This window comes from Diabrotica undecimpunctata, chromosome 7, assembly GCF_040954645.1.
Source record: "Diabrotica undecimpunctata isolate CICGRU chromosome 7, icDiaUnde3, whole genome shotgun sequence".
Classification (NCBI taxonomy): domain Eukaryota; kingdom Metazoa; phylum Arthropoda; class Insecta; order Coleoptera; family Chrysomelidae; genus Diabrotica; species Diabrotica undecimpunctata.
In genome coordinates, this window is record NC_092809.1 from 77591998 (window position 1) to 77611960 (window position 19963).

At 32.5% G+C, this 19963-nt stretch overlaps 1 protein-coding gene across 3 annotated transcripts in view; it reads right to left on the reverse strand.

Moving 5' to 3' along the window:
• Window positions 1–19963, reverse strand: part of LOC140445512 (uncharacterized) — a 353366-nt gene that overhangs the window by 111180 nt on the left and 222223 nt on the right. For all 3 annotated transcript variants that reach the window (XM_072537579.1, XM_072537580.1, XM_072537581.1), the window contains 3 exons: window positions 13695–14150; window positions 9956–10103; window positions 9311–9486 (listed from right to left, as the gene is read on the reverse strand). In XM_072537579.1, the coding sequence (XP_072393680.1) occupies window positions 9311–9486; window positions 9956–10103; window positions 13695–14150 (780 nt within the window). The remainder of the gene's footprint in view (window positions 1–9310; window positions 9487–9955; window positions 10104–13694; window positions 14151–19963) is intronic.

Consider the following 19963-nt stretch of genomic DNA (forward strand, 5'->3'; position numbering starts at 1 on the left):
AAGGGAAGGAGTCAATAATATTCATAATATTCTTGGTCCAAACAATCAAGTTGTTGCCTTAAGAACGTAAGACAAATTAAATAGTATGTATAACTATCCTTTACACAAACACATTTTGTAGGAATAATGCCAGTTGTTGCATAGTAGACTACAGTTCTACCTCAAGTTCCGAATCAGAATCTGAAAAAACCCCAATGAAGGAGGTAAATAGGACTCGAAAACGAAAGTGGATTCCCCAGATGTGGAAAAAAACACAACGGAAGGAGAATGATCGACAAGGAAAAAGCTACATCAGTGCTAAAGATATAGCTAGGCCTGCTAAAGTAATTAATACACGGACAGATTGTAACCAAAGTTGTCGTTTCCGGTGTAATGAAAAATTTAACCCCGAAGAAAGATTGGAGACAAAAAACAGGTATTACTCATTGGACCAAAATGGAAAGTCTGCATTTATATTAAATGTGACAAAGATAATTTTAGTTAAGAGAAAATGCAGTACTGAACCAAACTACAAATCTTTTTCATTTGAGTATTAATTCGAGAAAGAAAATGAAAAATTGAGAGTAAGTTATTTTTCTTAAATACGCTTTGCATATGCCAAAAGCCCATATATACTGTGCATTTACAGAAAAGTGATTCAGGCTCACCGCACTCTGATAAAATGGGGAAAGGTACCAAATATGGCATTTCAAGCAAAGAAAAGGAAGTAATATCACAACACATAGAATTTTTTCCATATGTAGAGGAACATTATTGTAGGAAAGATTCAAAAAGAAGATATCTAGACCCAACACTTAATGTTCAAAAAATGTATGATTTGTACATTGAAATGAGCAATGCAAATAATATACCCCCACAAACGCTGTCGTTGTATAGGCACATTTTTGATTTTGAGCATAATTTAGAGTTCTTGCAACCGAAAACGGATAAGTGTAACGTCTGCAGGGACTATACATTTGCCAAAAAAGAGAACAGGGTGCATGCAGAAGAAGAACATACATATCACTACCCCATTACAACGAAATTGATAATGCGCCAACAACGTGAAAATGACAAAAAAAAACAGAACTCAAACTGTGCCAAATATGTTTTGATCTGGAAAATGCCATAAATCTACCTAAATCTGAAGTATGTGTGCTGTTTTACAAACAGAAATTAAATATCAGTATATAAGTATATAAATAACAGTATATCATCTGACAGCTCACAGTTCTGTTGATTCAGAAGTTTACTGTGCAGTATGGCCAGAAACGTTATGTGGGAGATCAGGCAATGATTTGTCTAGTGCCCTAATACAAATTTTAGAGAAAGTAGTTTTAAAACATCCGGAAATAAATGAGATAATCAAGTGGAGTGATAGTTGTGTTCCTCAGAACAGGAACTCCCTGATTCCAGTAGTAATCACTGACTTCCGGAACAAACATCCTAATATCCAAATGATAACTATGAAATACCTCATACCTGGTCATTCGTGCATACAGGTTGTCGATAATATCCATTCTCGCATAGAAAAAGCTACGGAGGTTACGGATATTTGGTCTCCACTAGCGCTTGTTAGACTTTTGTTAAAAGTTAACAGACGAAAGCCATTCTGTGTGATTAATATGAAACCAACACACTTTAAAAACTTCAAAAAAACAGCATCATGAAACCAATATAATAAAATACCTTACACTAAAGTTTGTCAACTACGTTTTGTACAAGGAGACATGTTTACTGTTTACAAGCTGAATGATCACAGCGCCTAATTTTCTACAGTCAATGTTAGTAAAGTTACCAGCAGGACTAGGAGGAAACAAAGTGTGGTTCCCATAAATAATTCCACTGCTGACTTTGTAGTAGCTCCGGCCGATAACACAAAAACTCAAATCTCTGACTGAGAAAAAGCTTGATTTTATTGAGTTTGCGTATAAATGGATGCCACTGGAAGATCAGAATGACATGAAATGTTTGATTTCTGAAACGAAACAGTTTATAAATAAAAGTTAATGTTCTACTCCTCGTTAATTTTCTTTTTCCTATGTTTTTAAAAATACTTCCAACATCGTATAGGCTATTATTGTTATCAGTGCTACAAAGGCAATAACGTTCCAAGTACAGCGGTTATAGTGCCATAAGATTCCAAGTACAAGTGTTACATTTTGAAAAACCATGAAATTTGCATTTTATACCACAACGACAGCATTGTTTTATGAATCACTGTATTACCAAATCCTTAAATAATAATATAAAACATATCTGGCAAAGTATAATTTTGTCAGAACCGTTTTATTTGACAGCAAACTTTAAAATTAGTTGCCTGAAAAATTTTGTAAATGTCGTTTGGAACTCCATGGTTATCAGCCCTCGACTTGTCTTTTTATCAACAACTCTACAGAAACTTAAAAGCGGTTCTTCTTCACAATGGAAATAAATTTCCATCTCTTCCTCTGGTTCATTCTGTAATGCTTAAAGAAAATTACGGAAGCGTTAGAATTGTGCTTTAAGGATTAAAATAGGAAGCGTACACCTGGTCAGTGCCAGGGGATTTAAAAATGGTTGTTTTTCTAGTGGTCATGAAAGGCGGATACACTAAATATCCGTGTTGCATTTACTTATGGCACAGTGGAGCCGATGCACTTCACTACCAACAGCACGCGAGGCCTCAACGGAGAGAGTTTCAAATAGGACAATATAACATAAAAAATAAACCAATTGTGGAGCCCCATCATGTTTCCTAATGCCTCCATTGTACATAAAATTAGGTCTCAGCAGTTCGTAAAGGCTCTTCGTCAAGATTCTGAGGCCTAAAATCATTTTTCCCGAAACTGTCAAAGGGGAAAATTAAAGCTGGTATTTTCATAGGTCAACAAATAAGGAAAATAATGGCCAGTGAAGAATTTCTACAGCTCCTGTGTACCCACGAAAAACAAGCTTGGCTCAGCCTTAAAGCATTGCTCCATGGCTTTCTTGACAACAGGAAGGCTGACAATTACAAAGGGCTTATTTATAATACGCTTAGCTTCAAAGTCATGGGTTGTAGGATGTCTCTCATAAGTACACATGCTATAATATCCACTTCATTGGTTGAGGAACGTATAAGTATATCGACCTGAGACTGAGTTTAAGTCTAAATATCAGCCTCAAATAAAATAACTTCTCGAAGCAAAATTTCTTCGGAAATACCGCGAATACAATTTCCATACAATAATTCTGAATGATGATATGGTGTTTCAGTAAATTGAGTAACACCAACCAATGCTTTAAATCGCAAAATTTAAGTATAGGTGAATATGGGATTATAAAGAACATATATGGACAAACCCAGATAATCTTCTTATTGAATATTATATAAGAATCCCATTAAACTAAATGATAAAAAAACACTATATAAATTAACATAAATATTGCGCAATATCCTTCACTTCACCTTTCGTTAGAAGAATTCTATTAAAAACGAAATCACTAAAGGTATTTTGCATTGACTACTGGAAGTCTGAATAAACAAATGCAGCCAAACATGTCTAAAAAACAAATTTGTTAGAGAAATTACACAATTCTAGCTAAGATCATATTTAAACACCCGTGGGAGGAATTATGTTTTGTAATGATTGGAATTTAAATTAAAACAGAGACGTACTCAGGATACCCATGTTTTTTTTTAAGGAAGAATGATTTCGATAAATATGAAATATAGCTGATTATCGGATCAAGGGTCATTATCATGAACAGAGATCAGTAGAGATCAGAAATCATTAGTTATGGATAATGCCAAATGACCAAAAATTCAAAATGGAAAGTATAACCAAAAATACAAGTCGAACGTTTTAATATTTGAACTTACATTTTTCTTATATTTTTAAGCTGAAAAAATATTCTAATATTATTTTTTCTCGACCATTGAGTAAACATTGCTAAAAATATCTTACGAAGAAAATGTGAATATGATTGTCCAAGTATAACTTGTTGTATTTTGCCCTGTATTTTGGGTAATTGTTTAGATTTCTTTTTTAAATTATAGAAGAATATTCTTTAGACTATTTCAAATAAAAGTATAGATTCTAGTTAGTTGTAAAATATGTTTTGGCTTAGGAACGAATTTTCAACAATTTTCCGACGTGTTTTGGGTATTTTTACTTATCAGTGACACAATGGCTTGCAAAAGAACAAACTATTAGGCATTAAAATGTGACACTTAAAGAGACCCTGTTCGGGACCGTGACTAGTCCAGATATTTGACAATTTTTTTTAGTTATTATAGGCTTATATGAAAAACATGTATCGCAAATTTTCTTAAATTTTAAAGCAAAAATAATTCTAGATTCTTCTTAAGCGACTTCAAAAAAACAAGAAAAAGCTAAATTCAAACTTAAGAACAAATTTTGGGAGTGCACCGCTCGCCTGTAAAAGAGCATTTACGGAGACTAAATTCCATTGGTAAAATATTGTTGATTATAAAAACTGAATTAAAAAAAAAACATGTAAACATTTTGACTAGTTGAATTAGTTGGCGAAAAATACGGTAGCTAAATAAAAAAATTGTAAAAATCATATTTCTTTCTAGAAAATATTAAACATTTTTCCAAAACTAAATATTTGGCTTACTTCAAACCTGCTCACTACATGCAAATAAAAAATCCTACATAATGCGGTTATAATGATTCGAAAATAAAATTATAAATTATGACATAGTGTTTGAAATTACAAGGTCGCCGCAAACGATAACTTGTTCGTTTTTTAATGTGTAAATTACAAGTCGGCAAAACGTTAACTAGAAAAAACAGAAGCTAAATAATTGGTTAGATAAAAAGAGTGTGCGGTATCGTTGTGATATATGTAACCGGCTAGTGAAAGCCGGTGTGTAATTTTCACAGCAATTTAGAAAGAGAGTAATGGTCATAACGTTGGGATTTCAAATGAAAGAGCGGATAAGAGAACAAAAAACTAAACATTTTTTAACACCGAGATTTGTTCCAAAGAAATCTTAACAGGAGAAAATGTTAGTTCTCGGAATAAAAATTAGTGTAGAATTACATACGTTTTGTACTTATGAGCTAATCATTAACCAGATGAATATATATATATATATATATATATATATATATATATATATATATATATATATATATATATATATATATATATATATATATATATAAGAAATATATATATATATATATATATATATATATATATATATATATATATATATATATATATATATATATAATAAAGTTTTATTTTGGGGTTGCAGTCATTAATAGGGCAGGAAAGTGAAATTCTTTGTTCTTTATCTAGCTTTCGCAAAATTTATTTGCTTCTTAACAAGAACAGTATAATATAATACAATAATTCTATTCTATCGCTGATGTACAATTATCGAAACATGAAGCCAGGAGAAAACGTAACTTGTTTTAATTGAGCTTAGTGAACCAATTTGAAAATTTTATTGAAAAAAGCATGGAAAGTTAACTTTATTGTTAGAGACACCAAAGTAATTAAAAAAAGTGCCTATTTTTGACAGATAGAGATCTACTGATCTATTTAGTGTTTTGATAAATTGCTTGAGGTTTTATGATGCCACATCTAGGAAAGTAAGACTAAAACAAACACCAGCGGCTCATATTAATACGTGCTATGGATGTTGAATGCAACAAACCTGAAATAATTTCATTCTATAATTCAACAAAAGGAGGCGTTGATACACTAGATGAGAAATGCACCATTTACAGCTCATCAAGGAGAACTCGATGTTGGCCAATGGCTTTTTTTATCAAATATTAGACATGAGTTGTGCCAATACATTTGTCATATCTAATTGTTTCAAAAACAATGAAAATACATCCGGAATCAAATATTCATGAAAGCACTAGCGAAAACGTGACAGAACCTTATATGTGGAAACAATTTGAAAATCCTAAAATTAGCGTATTTATAAGAAACTCCAGTAAAATTTCCACCCGAAAAAAAATTAGAGATTCGGAAATATTGTTATGCCTATCTAAACTTCATAGAAAGAGATTTTACTTATGCTATGATTGTAAAAAGCATGTATGTTTATCATGTAGTAAGAAAATATGCAGAAAATGTGCTTCAAAATAATCGTAATGATTATTTTTTGCATAAAAATTAATGATTAGTATTCCCTTAAACCCTATATATATTCTAAATTTCGCAAAAAAACACTTTTTTTTAATTGATGCAATTTTGTGGGGGCTTTATAAGGAGAAATTTCAGTACTTTTGTAAAATATAGATATTTTAATAACTTTTTTATATAATAATTATATACCTATGAGCGAATAAAGTTCATCCACGTAACTTATTTCAGTGAAATTTTTTCAAATACCTAAATCTTTTTTTTTATTTTTTGAAACTAAAATTGCGCCTCACCGGTTACAGGTTAAGAAAAAGAAATAATTGTAAAGTATTTAATATACTAACAAATGTTGTTTTCTTTGTTATTAAGCACACATAAGTCGCAAATTCAAAATCCGTTGAACATAAACTTAAATAACTAATTACTGAAACAAGCTTAACTTTTTAATCAACTTATTAATTTAGACTGAGCCTTCTGCCTACTTATTAACGAGGAATTTTAAACAACCTCGACTTCTTAACGTTTGCACGCAACGCAGTCTTATGAAACTTCAAAAGTATTTTTATTACTACGCTTTTATAAAAATGTCGAATTAATAATGTAAAGTAAGGCAGTTTAGTAATTTACCGTAAAATGGCAAATTACATAATCGTAAATTTTATGTGACATTTAAATCTATTAAATTGCAAAGCTTATGTTTTTTTTTGGTGTAATCAAAATAAAAAAAATATTTACGAAAATAGTATATATTAAAAATCAAGGCTAAAATAGCTCTTATAGGTACTATCATACGTAGCAAATATTTAAATTAATGACATTTATGAAAACTTTGACCTTTTTATTAATCTGCTAATGTAGTCGTACAAACCCCATCCTTTTATATATTCAGAATACAGTTTCCGTAAGAAAATTAAACAAAAATTTCTGGAACAAGTACTAAATATGGATATAACAAAACGCGTTCAACAAAACAGAACAAGAAACTGGAATCTAGACAAACCAACAAAGTATTCCGCTCTGGTCTTCCTTGCATAGGTCTTACGTAGGTCCACACCACTACATACTGGTCTTACTAGGCGAGCGGTTTAACCCTATAAACAGCATAAACCGACTCATTTTTTTGGATTTCTAATGCACCAAACCTTTTTTATTCGATTTTAAATTTTTTCAAAGTTCAAATATATTTTTTTTTTCTATTTTTGCAAGTGGGCCGGCAACTCTTATTAACAAATAACTTAATAAACAATACAAAAACACTTTTTCTGTCTTGGTAATTTTTCGAAAAATGATTCCTTACTTTTCCAGAGCCAGATTGAACAGCATACTGTACTGGATTCGTACTCTACATTCAACTTTTTCAAGACTTAGTTTTGTTAAATTTACCAACTGATTTGGTACTCCTAGCTCTTTCATTACTCCGAACATTCTTCTTTTATTTACAGAGGTGTAGGATGCCTTGTAGTCTACAAATATGTAATGAGTGCCATATTCCAGTGTTTTCTCTAAAATTTGTCTCAGGGTGGAAATCTGATGAATTGTAGATTTACTACTTCCGAGACCAGCGTGGTATTTTCCTATGATTTGTTCTGCATATGGTCCATATGGTGGCATAGTCTTTTTCTTCTTCTAATAGCATTACATCCCTTTGTGGGTCTTGGCCTGCTTAACAACGTTCTTCCATTCTGGCCGGTCGGATACTTTTCTTCGCCACTACCAGATGTTCATGGTTTTAAGATCTCCCTTCACATTGTCTATCCACCTTTTACGGGGCCTTCCTTTTGTCCTATTTCCTTAGGGTTTCCATCACTGGATTACTTTTACAGTTCGATTATCTGGCATTCTTTCTAAGTGGCTAAGTCAGTTTAGTCTTTGTGACTATATATTGTCTTTGTGTCTAACGATCTAATTCATCCAGCTCATAAATTATTTTTGGTCTCCACGAACCATCGCTACAAATATCGTCCAAAGATAGATGCGATTCCTTAAAACTTGACAGTAAAATGCAGTTATTTAATGATTTTCAACAACTACATTATGATTATCTGTCACTCTATCTATCTTTTGAAGTTCATTGTTGTAAAAGAGCCTGGTCGTCGAAGAAGAAAGACCGACAGCAATTCCAAAAAACTGCCTTCCTTTTCCTATAAAATACAAGACGAAGATGTTTGCAAGAAAAAATTGTTATTATACTTTTTCTATTACATTACGTCGTATTCAAACATTGCAATCTAAACTAAAGAATGGTATCACTACTCGCAAAGATCAAAGAGGAAAACATGGAAACATGTCTCATACTTTGGTGGACGCTGACAGGGATGTGGTGAGACAACACATGAAAAGCTTTCCGAAACAACCCAGCCACTATTCAAGACCTAAAACGGAAAAACAATGTCTTAGTCCGGACTTAAATATGTGGAAAATGTATAGAATGTTCAAAGAACAATATCCAAACATAAAAGTTGGTCGTAAAATGTATCAACAAATTTTTCAGAATAATTTTAATTTGCAATTTGGGGTCCCGAGATCAGATACATGTTTTTTTGCGACATGACATATTTAAAGCTTGTAAATGCAACAACAGAAGCGGAACGTAACACTATTACCACAGAACGGGAACTACACCGCCGTAGAGCAGAAACCGGATACAAATTTCTTAATGAAGATCAATTACTGCTGTCAATAATACTAATGTTGTGGTTTTGCGTGTTGATCTACAGCGAGTACTATTTTGTCCAACATGAACGCACTCTTCTTTGTTCTACCAGCGACAACTTTCTTGCTATAACTTAAACAGTCGCAATTTTGGAAGCATTCCAAGACCGAAGAAAATTCAAAAAGGAAAAATAAGATTATTTAATAACGAAATTAGAACCCAGGTGGACGTAGAATGGTAACAGGCCAGCAGTAACGTAGAGAAAGGTTAATAGGTTGCTTGAGAAAAATATGTGATGGGTGAAATACGAAATTGTAGGCGGATGATAAAAAAACAGTTTGCCCATTTTAGCATAATGAAATGCATCAATCTTTTGCTTAAAATTCCCAGGTCATATATTTCTGTAAAGAAACCTTCTTTCTTTATTTTCGACTCCGCCTAATATCATGAACAATTAGATCTTATAAAGTTTCTTCCACAATAGCTACTGCTTACACCAAAATAGTCATTTCTTTGTTAAAGTTCTTTTCCTCCGTTTTTTACGAATCTTCGAGATATTCTAATTATAAAATGGCTTACCTGTGTTTTTGTAATTTGTGGTGCAGGCGCTCTCACTCTCTTATCCAAAAGCAAGTCGCTAGGACACCTTTCGAATATTAGAACTCTTTCAGCGACAGAGCCTCTCGTTAGAAAAGGTCGTACCGGATTGGAAGCAGCTGATTGTCTGAGGTGTTGTCTTTGGGATGTGGTCAGTTCTGAAATACAAAAAGGAGCTTCGAATTCTATTTATAGCATCAGCAGTGCTTTTAATATTTCGTTTTGTGGATAACTTGGATACGCAGAATACTGACACGGATTATAGCTACTTAAAAAAATGGCTCAAAAAGTGTAGAAATGAACCAAATTTCTTATCAAATGCAGAACAAGATTTATAAATGGCAAAAAATCGTGAAGCTTTCATTATAATTATGGCCATCACTTTCAGGAAAACATATATCCATAATATAATTAAAGCCACAAAAGGTGCACCTTCTTCTCTGTGAGCTGCAAAAATAAATACAAAGCAGAAAACTAACCGATATATAACCGATTTAATTATAAACGTATAATAGCGACATATTATGTGAGAGAGGTTTTACGTGTTGTTAGAAAAAATTTTACTTTATGAATGGGAATTTGTCGATGAATATTCTTTGTAATAATAAAAACAATTGTGTTGCTTACCTGGATGAGGTACTTGCTGTTCTGGTCGCCGTGGATTACTGCGCAGGCCCCATTTGGAAGTGCTTATTGAGGTTGTGGTTGGTACTGCTGGTTCTATAAGTTTTTCGAGAGGAGGAGGTTCTTTGGTTAAAGGTGGCTGCTTTATTGGCTGCAAATAAAAAAAATATTTATGATAAAAAAATATTAATGTTATTTTAATGAAATACAGAAACGAGCCATGATTACCTTTCAATTCCAACTAGAGGAGTAGCTTATGTTTCGTCATATTATAAGTTCACAACAGTAACAAAATGAACCTACGACATGAACAGAAAAACTAAAAGATAATTGGCGTTAGCGAAGTACTAAGAAATGGAAGAACATAGGAATAAATTTGAAGATCAGATAATATATATATATATATATATATATATATATATATATATATATATATATATATTGATTTAACGCTCGTTAACATATATTTTAAGCAGCATCGGTGAAATCCAGTACACTTGGCGCAGTTGGAGAGAATTTCTTTAATATATCGCTGTCAATTTTTATTATTAAAGTTGACCCAGTAATGTTGGTTTCTTGTAGTGCCTTCCAAAGCATTTTTATAGGAACTAAATGATACGGCTTGTATAGATCCACGAACATAAGATGGATTTTTTTGTATTTTTACTTGATTGTTTTTATATTAGTTGATTCAAGCAAAAAACGTTAGATAGCCTGAATATTCCTTTTCGATTTTTCCATATGCAAGTTCAATTAAATTTCACAGAATTCATCCATATGGCCGACTAAGAGTGCTAGTTACTGATATGTTTTTATATTTCGAACAGTCCAATTTATTACATTTGTTATGGATTGACGTTGTATGTACTGAAAGAAAGAATCAGTTTTGTGTTGTATTATGTTAAAAACTCTAATATCTATCATAACTGTTTCTTAGAGGTCTTCATATATAGAAAAATATGTCCTATACATCAGAAGTTTTGATCACAGAACCGTTGTACGTAATATACATATATTATATTAGTATAAAAAGAAAAGAGGAAAGAAAGACCCCCGAAGAAGTGGCATGACAGCTGGACATCAACATAAGAGCTGGGATAATAGAGTAAACAGGACCATGTCCCACAAGAAGAACAAGACGAAGAAAAACTTGAAGAGGAAAAAGAAGAAGGAGAAGAACAACACTTCAATATTACGACAGTTCCGTGAAATTTATTCCACATAGAAAAAGTCCCTTGACGAAAAAGAACAAGTATTATAAAAATTTAGAATGTTCAAGATATCATCGAAAGATCCCGTAATGTCTGGAATGTTAAAAAATGTATATAAACATAGGAAGTTGACAGTTTAAATAACAGTAGCATTTTGAATAGTTGAACTGTCATTGCGTAAAAGTTATAAAAAACTATTGTAATATTGTTGGTGTTTGAATAAAGTAATTTAAAAAAATGTAACATTGGTGACACCGATGGGATTGAAGAGATTAAACAGTTGTGAATGGTTAATACGAGATCTACTGAATTTAATAAAGAAATGGATACTTTTGGACACTCTGCATGGTTTTTAAAAATGGAAGAAGATTAAGAGAAATAAGCAGGAAGAGAAAGACGAAAAAGAGAAGCCTATGGAGATGAAGGAGAAGCGTAGACAAGAAGAGTACGAGCTGAAGGAGACGCGTAGACAAGAAGAGAAGGAGAAACGTAGACAAGAAGAGCAAGAAGATAAGAAGAGTCGTATAAAAAAGTAGAGGAACTAATCATAAATAGTTTATCACAAATTCATGAAAATTGTAAGTTAGAGGTAAGTCAAATTACTAATAGTAATTTGAATTATACATTAATTAGAAGAACAACAAAACGATTTAGAAAATAAAATAGTACAACAACAAAATGATATAAAAACGGTTTAAAAAATCAAATAGTACAATAATAAAACGATTTAAAAACCGATTTAGAAAATAAAATAAAACAACAACAAAACGATTTAAAATTTAATTTAGAAAGACAAATACTTGAGTTAGAAAGGAAAACTAATACTCAAGCTTCTTTATCTAATATTGTTTTAGTAACTAATGTCGAATCAGATCGAATAGCTTTACCATCATCCATAGTTAAACCAAGCACAATTAGAACTAACAAAATTTTAATACTACCCACATTCGATGGTCAAACAATATGAAAAACTTGTCGTTTTCAATTAGAAATGGCTAAGAAACGACAGCTTCCTTGGTAGTGTTGCTTCGAGGACATTCAGCAACTGTCTTACAATTTCTTCATAAGGATGTACCCAGTTATATCTTTCTCGTTCAGGCTATTTCCACAAAACTCTAGGAGAGGAGCAGATGCCTCGTACACCATCGACGAGATAATATTAGTGTTCAGCGACCCCAAAACCCCCCGAGTAACGAGTTTGCACTGATTTGTATCGAATTTCTAGAAAACTCCAGAAGACGAGGCCCAAGTACACCAGGTACCTCCGAGACTATCGCCGTCATGATATTTGTGTTGAGTGACCCCAAAAACCCCTGAGTAGTAATATTGAACACATTTATGTTAATTATTCCCGAATTACTTTCATTTTTCATCACATCGAAATACACTTTTTTCCTTCTTACTTAAATAATGCAATTTTCATCTCCACATCATCATTTTTGTTCACAAAATTTCCTGACACTCCTACGAATCGAATTTGGTAGATTTATTGCTTGATTGCCTCACCTATGATACTTGGTGATATTTAAGCATGAAACTGACAGATGATGTGACCCTGGATGGAGCAATAACAGACAGAAATATGAAAGGAACAAACACCCAAAAAAATTACGAAAGTGGTTCTTACGGGAGAAACATATATACAAAGAAAACAAATGTAGAATTTACTATATAAAGTATTTTCACATATGATTTCGAAATTTGGTCACTAAAATTCAAAACACAAAAAACACTTCTAGCCACAGAAATAGGCTTCTAAAAAAAGTCAGCGGAAAGATGATGTTGAGAAAGAGTTACCAATGAGGATATTCGCATATTTATGAACGTTGAAAAAACAATGATTGACCACATAAAATACAAACAACTGAAGTGGTCACGTTTAGAGAATGGGAGAAGATCCATTACCAAAGCATAATGGACACAATCAAAGAAGATACTAGACTTGACACCACAGGGAAGACGTGGAAGAGGTAGACTACGAATAAGTTGGAGAGAGGTTATCGACGGTGAAATAGAAGGAAGGGGCTAAATCTAGACATGTGCCAAAACAGAGCGCAGCAAATTGGGTCTGGAAGACGACCTAGAACGTTATAAACCGTTAGTTATATGCGTTTAAAAATCCTATCCTGTTTAGTAGAAATGGTTTGTAGTGGAAGTGTTTCGTGGAAGTTGTTTTGGTGGAACGTATTTTGGTGTATCTGATCTCATACTTGTTTCACTAAATGTAACAGAATACATTTGATGGGAGACATTAGGAGTGTAGGAAATTAGCAATCACTTTACAAAAACCAATACGTACCAATTCATTGGTGATACGAAAATAATAAGCGAACCATAAAGCAGTTTAAATTGGAACTGGTTAAAAAAAATCACAGATTTTGTACTTACAAAAGCAGAACAGACTCTTGACAAGTTTCATAATCAAAATAGATTTTGTTTCAGAGCAAAATATATGTGGAACTTGAATAGGTTATAATGGCTCAAGTGATATAATGCAAATTGTAAACATAATTTGATAGTTATCCTCTTACCGTAATATCTCTATTGAGTTTTCCTATCGTCCTAACAGGTTCATCACTGACGACATCACCGTTTTTAAGCGCATTGATGAGCCTTTTTTCTTCTAGCGCTACTTGGTCGATTGTTACGGAAGACGGTTGTGATTTGTGATAACCGCTACCAATGTGATTTTCTCCATCACCATTTAATTTCTTTACACTCTTGTACCCTCCAACGACGTGATTTTCTCCGCTTGCAGAAGTCTTCTTCGTCGAAAGGTACCCGGTTCCTATATGATTTTCTCCGGTAGTTCCTGCCGATTTTTTGACGTTATCTGTACCTATGACACGGTTTTTTAGCGGCCACGTTTGTAAACCTGCGCCGGTCACGACGTCCGGCGGTAGCGTCATTTCGATGGTGTCGCTAAGACGCGGTTTGGGTGAAATCTGAGGCTTCTGACCTATCGCCGGCTTGACTGGTTGTTGGTGCTGAAATGAAAGACACAGTCGTTAGAAATGCATTTACATAATTGATTTTAACAAAAGATAATTAAAAAAATGTACATACGTTGATACCTAATGATTGTTATAAAAGTAACATTTTATATAAAAAAATTATTATCGATTTTTTCTCCATAAAAGTTTTTATACACGTTATTTTTTTTACTTATTTTATGTTTTGTTAATAATTACTTTGATTGTAATTTTATATGACTTGTGCTTTTATTTACTTAGATAAATAGACATATAGATAGATAAATAGCTATATAGATAGATAGATAGATACATAAATAGATAGATAGATAGATAGACAGATAGATAGTTAGATAGATATATAGATAGATAGATATATAGATGGATAGATAGATAGATAGATAGAGATAAGTGTGTATTTACAAAGATAACAGACAAACAACAATCACAACTGATTAAAATTTGAAAAGAAATTCCCCTCAAATGAAAAAAAAAGGCATTCACTCTAACGTATCTCTTAATTTTTGCTTTGAATTGAAAAAGTAAAGAGCTTTTATTCTACATGGCACTATGTTATAAAACTTAATGGCTAAATACCTTGAACCATTTCTGGATCTCCCAAGGCAGTCAAATTCTGGTACAAGATTAATGTTGTTTCTAGTGGAAATCAATCAATTGTGAAAATCTTCATGCGCATTGTATTGGCTAAGATTTGCAACATACACTGCATAATATATACACAAGGTAAAGTAAAAATTTTAAAAGCTCTAAAGGAATTTCTACAGTCTGCTCTATAACCGAGACCAGAGATAACACCAACACACTTTTTGTTGTCCAAAAACTTTATCAATATGGCAAGAGTGACTCAGGAGAGATCAGCATAAGTTAGATGAGAATGAAAGTTACTATGATAAAAAAGTTTTCCTGGAAGTCACTTTTACATGATTAGTTAGATCTAAAAAGGATTCGAGAGAATCAAAATATTTTTCAAATCCATCCAAAATATTGCTAGATAAATTATTAATATCTAAGGTTGTTGTTTCATTTTTTCGAAATCAATACTGGTTTATGACAAGTAGTTTATTAGATTCAAAATGTAGATATATAAATATATATATATATATATATATATATATATATATATATATATATATATATATATATATATATATATATATATATATATATATATATATATATATATATATATATATATATAATGTAGATATATTTTATTTTTTTAAATTTTATTTTTTTGACAAGATGGGTGACAAAGATATGGGTCGATAATTTTGTAATCATCAATAGAACCTTTATTTTTAAACAGATGTATTACAGTTTTTAGAGGTTGCATAATTACATATATTAATTACTAATTTTAATAATTTTTATTATTAAAATATAATCGTTTTTATTTCTGAAATAGCTAAGTCAACATCACATAAGTTCACTGAGTGAAAACTAAAACGAGGGATATTTTTCTGTGGCATAAACTTCAAATAGTCATCAAGGGACAGCTGGGAAACTTCAATTTCAGTTATTACTCTCTTAGCAATAAAGCAGAAGTAGTTATTAAAACTATCTGCCCAGTGGCATCATTTTTACGTATGTTACCATTAACAAGTTTCCACATAGCTTGTTGGGATTTAGCAGAATTTTTTATAAACATATAGGTTGCATTAATTTTTGAAAGTCTGACGACTTTCCTGTACTGTTTTCTAAATTTAATAATGGTACTTTTAGGTACAGCAATGGGATGGTTTTTATTTAATGCTCTAATAAATTAAAATCCCTCACGCATTTCTCTTAACACCTTAAGCGCCACCATACAATGAAAATTGTTGGTCCCTGGGACCATTCTTTTTTGTAATAGTCTCTGTTTGATAAGGTATTTTATAATCTATTTGAATAATATTTTTGGGTATCTGTCTATTGTTAGCTCCTTAGATGACCAGAGTTTTTGAGATTATCAGTGTAGTAAAGTGAGTGTAAACAAGGTGCACGCATAATGGGAGATTATGAAAAAGGGCAGAATCGGATTTTACAGTTGTGGGATGAACTAATAGGATGAGAAAAGTGATTGTGTAATATTAGAGGATGTTTATTCGTCTGATGCTTACTCTCCTAGTTCGCAAGCTTCGAGTAACTCGGAAGATGAAAATATCGATGTTAGTGCAGTTTTTGTCTCAAAAAAACGTGTCAAGAAGTGAATGTTACAATGGATTCCGGAGCATCTTCAAGCAAATCAAATAGTTTATCTGCCTCTAATGATGTTGGAGATTTGCCGATTAGCTCACAAAAAGGGTCAGATAATATCCACTCAAATTTACAAAATGTAGATTATTGAATACGTAATTTCCCAATACAGAGCTGAAAGTGACTCAGAAAATAGAAGTAATCATCAAGATGACCTAATTGACTTGAATAACTTACAGTGGAACCCTGTTCATGGATCATCTGTTAAGAATTTTGACTTTGATGGAAAAGTAACAGGAGTTAGAGCTCAAATCTATGAAGATTATACAATTAGGGATCCTCTCATGGTTAACGAAACCAATCTCTATGGCGAACAGTGTTTGGCGAAAGAAGGACTGACACAAAAATCGCACATCAAAAAGTGGACTCCAACTGATCATCTGGAAATGGAAAGGTTTATTGGTATCCTATTATGGATGGGCTTGTGTAAGTTGCCCACTATACGATCGTATTGGAAAAAAATCATTATTATATCAAAATGAAATCAGCCGTCTTAGGTCTAGGAAACGTTTGGAGTTATTGCTAAGTAAGTGACATTTTAGCGATAATAATAATAATGCTTTTGCAGACGACAGACTTCGCAAAATTACTCCCCTCCTTACAGTTCTTTTAAAAAACTTTAAAAAAGTGTTAAAGCCTGGTAAAAAAAGTGTGCATTGACGAGACGATGGTACCATTTCGTGGTCGACTACGATTTAGGCAATACATAAAAAATAAAAGGCACAAGTTCGGTATAAAACTATACAATTTGTGTACGGAAGGAGGGTACACTTATAATCTTCAGGTTTATTGTGGAGCGTATACCGAAAATGGCGGTCAAGCATCTTCGAATGTAGTGTTTGCTCTAATGGACGATCTTCTGGATTCTGGTAGAGAACTGTATACGGATAATTATTATACAAGTGTCTCCTTGGCAACCAAATTATGAGAACGAAAGACGCATCTGGCGGACACCCTCCGTAGCAACCGAAAATATAATCCTAAAGAGGTGGTCCAAAAAAATTAAAACCAAAAGAAATATATGCCAGAGAAAGTGATTCCGGAATTATGGTCATGACATAGCGTGATAAGAGGGATGTGCTTATGCTCAGCACCCTTCATAGAGATAATACAAAAGAAGTATTGCAAAGAGGTAGTGCAGTAGAAAAATCCGAAGCAATAATCAATTATAACGGAGCTAAATCTTACATTCACCTGCCTGACCAAATAAAAGCATATTCTCACTATCTACGCAGAGGAACAAAATGGCACAGAAAGCTTGCCATCGAATTATTATTGGGGTCTGCAGTTGTAAACCCTTTCTTAGTCTACAAGGAAGATACACAAGAAAAATTGTCCATAACCGATTTCAAAGAAAAATTGTGGTATACATTGTTACGCATTGGAACACACGATATAGATGAACATAAGCCCGAAGGTAACACCGAAAATCATGCTTTGGAACAAACTAATTCATGATTGAGATGTGTTGTTTGCTACGAAAATTTGAAAAATTCTGATGGCCGAAAAGTTATAACGAATAAAAGCTCGCGAAGTAAATGGCAATGTATGCTCGGTAAAAAACATTATTGTGTTGAATGCTTCTTTACTACACAGAGCAAAAGCAGTATAAAACATGAAGTTCTATCTTAAATTTTTTTTTATTGTATTTGCGTGGGTATAATGTAAATGTTAATGTAAGAATTACTACTTATGTTTAGAAGTATGTTTTTCGTTTGCTTTTGTTTAAGTCTTTAGGTATTCAAACATTTTTCAAGTGACAAAAATATACTATTAAGGTGTAATATTTTTCCGAACAAAATCACTACTTGACTTTCCGGGCCACGTATTTTCAACTTCCATATAAATACTACAAAAGACCAGACTATATTTTTAGGCACAACATATGTGCCACGCGGTGTGAACAACAAAATGGGGTGTGGCACGCGCATTATACCACGTGACACTTAACGTGTTAAATTACGAAAAAGCAAGCAATCACGTTACTTTTTTATCTGGATTATTTTTATTCAGCACTTTCGATTTTTCTGGCAAAGAGATACTTATTTATAAAATTTATTAACACGTCAATCAGCATTTTAAATTATCATTATATATATATATATATATATATATATATATATATATATATATATATATATATATATATATATATATTAAAATTGCAATTCAGGCAAAACCTGCTTCAAATTGAAGAGACCATCCTCTGCAATTGGTCTACGAGTTCGAGAGGCAGTGATAAGCTGCCAAATTAGATTTATTTAATAAAATACCTGTAATCTCACAGTGCTATTCAAAAGAGAGGCTTTAAAGATTAAAAATATTGAAACATGTTATTCCTGATATATACATCTCCATGAGACTTGACTATCCTGCAAAATCCAGAAACCCTTCTTAGCCCTTATATCTTATAGCCCTTAATATAGACAGTTTACAGGTCTTCAGGAACAAACCAATGCTCATTAAAATACAAACAATCAGCTAAAACATCATCGAGCAGTTAATATAGACAGTTTATAGCTCAGGAACTAGCTATAGATCATCAGGAACAAGATTTCAGGAAATGATACAGCTAGCATTTTATGCAAGTCATCAGAACATTCTCCAGAGAATTTATTACAAGTATAACGTAAAAATATATCAATTTTTCGTGATCGTTTTCCGAAGCGCGTCTTAAGTGTTAAAGGCACTTAAATTAATTAATTAAGTTAAATTATTTGCATTTATTTTTTATAGAGTCAAAGAATTTTGTCAAATCTGCCCAAATGTAAGGTTATTGTGACTTAAAAGCGTTACTTTCGTTAACGCACAGCCATATCACTACTTCTGTGACTTAAACACGAATGGAAGCTCAGAACTGTTTAATTCCGGCGATATCCAGATTTCATTAGCCTTATCTCGGTATACAGAGTTCTTTCGGAAGAGGGGGAGGTAATCTATTCCCTAGCTTTTGGTGAGACAATAATGGATCAGGAACAAACACGGCAACGCCTGAAAAAGGTCTAGGGGCGAGCAAGAGCGGAGCAGAGAGGAAACTGTTAAAGTACTCGTTGAGAAGCGGAAACATCCTAAAAGTTTCAACAAGTAATAGGAAGAGAACGAAAAAGTGTCTTCTATTACAATTTCAGTGAAGTTTGTTTGAAAGTCTTGTTAATTTAATTGGCATATTTTATCGGCTTAAATATTACAATCTTTTTATAAAATAATTCTTGCGAGACAAGAACAAGCTTGTAGACTTAGCTTAAAGCTAGTTTTTATTTGTATTTGTTTATTTAGTCAAAACAGCAAAAACATCTACCATCGCTCAAACTCTGTATCTATATTTTTGCTTTTTTTTTATTTTACACGTAAAATATTTTTCAACAAATCGACGCGGCGTGTGATGCCTAATTTAATGTATTTCTCTAAGGACCCTGTTATACGAGCACTAATGCTGTCGCGATAGCATCAGCCCAACCAGCCAATGGCACTACCATGAAGTCAATTATACGAACGACCGGCCCAACTGGACAATGGCACTACTATGGAGTAAATTAGACGAACGGCAATGTCGTTCGTATAATTTACTCCAT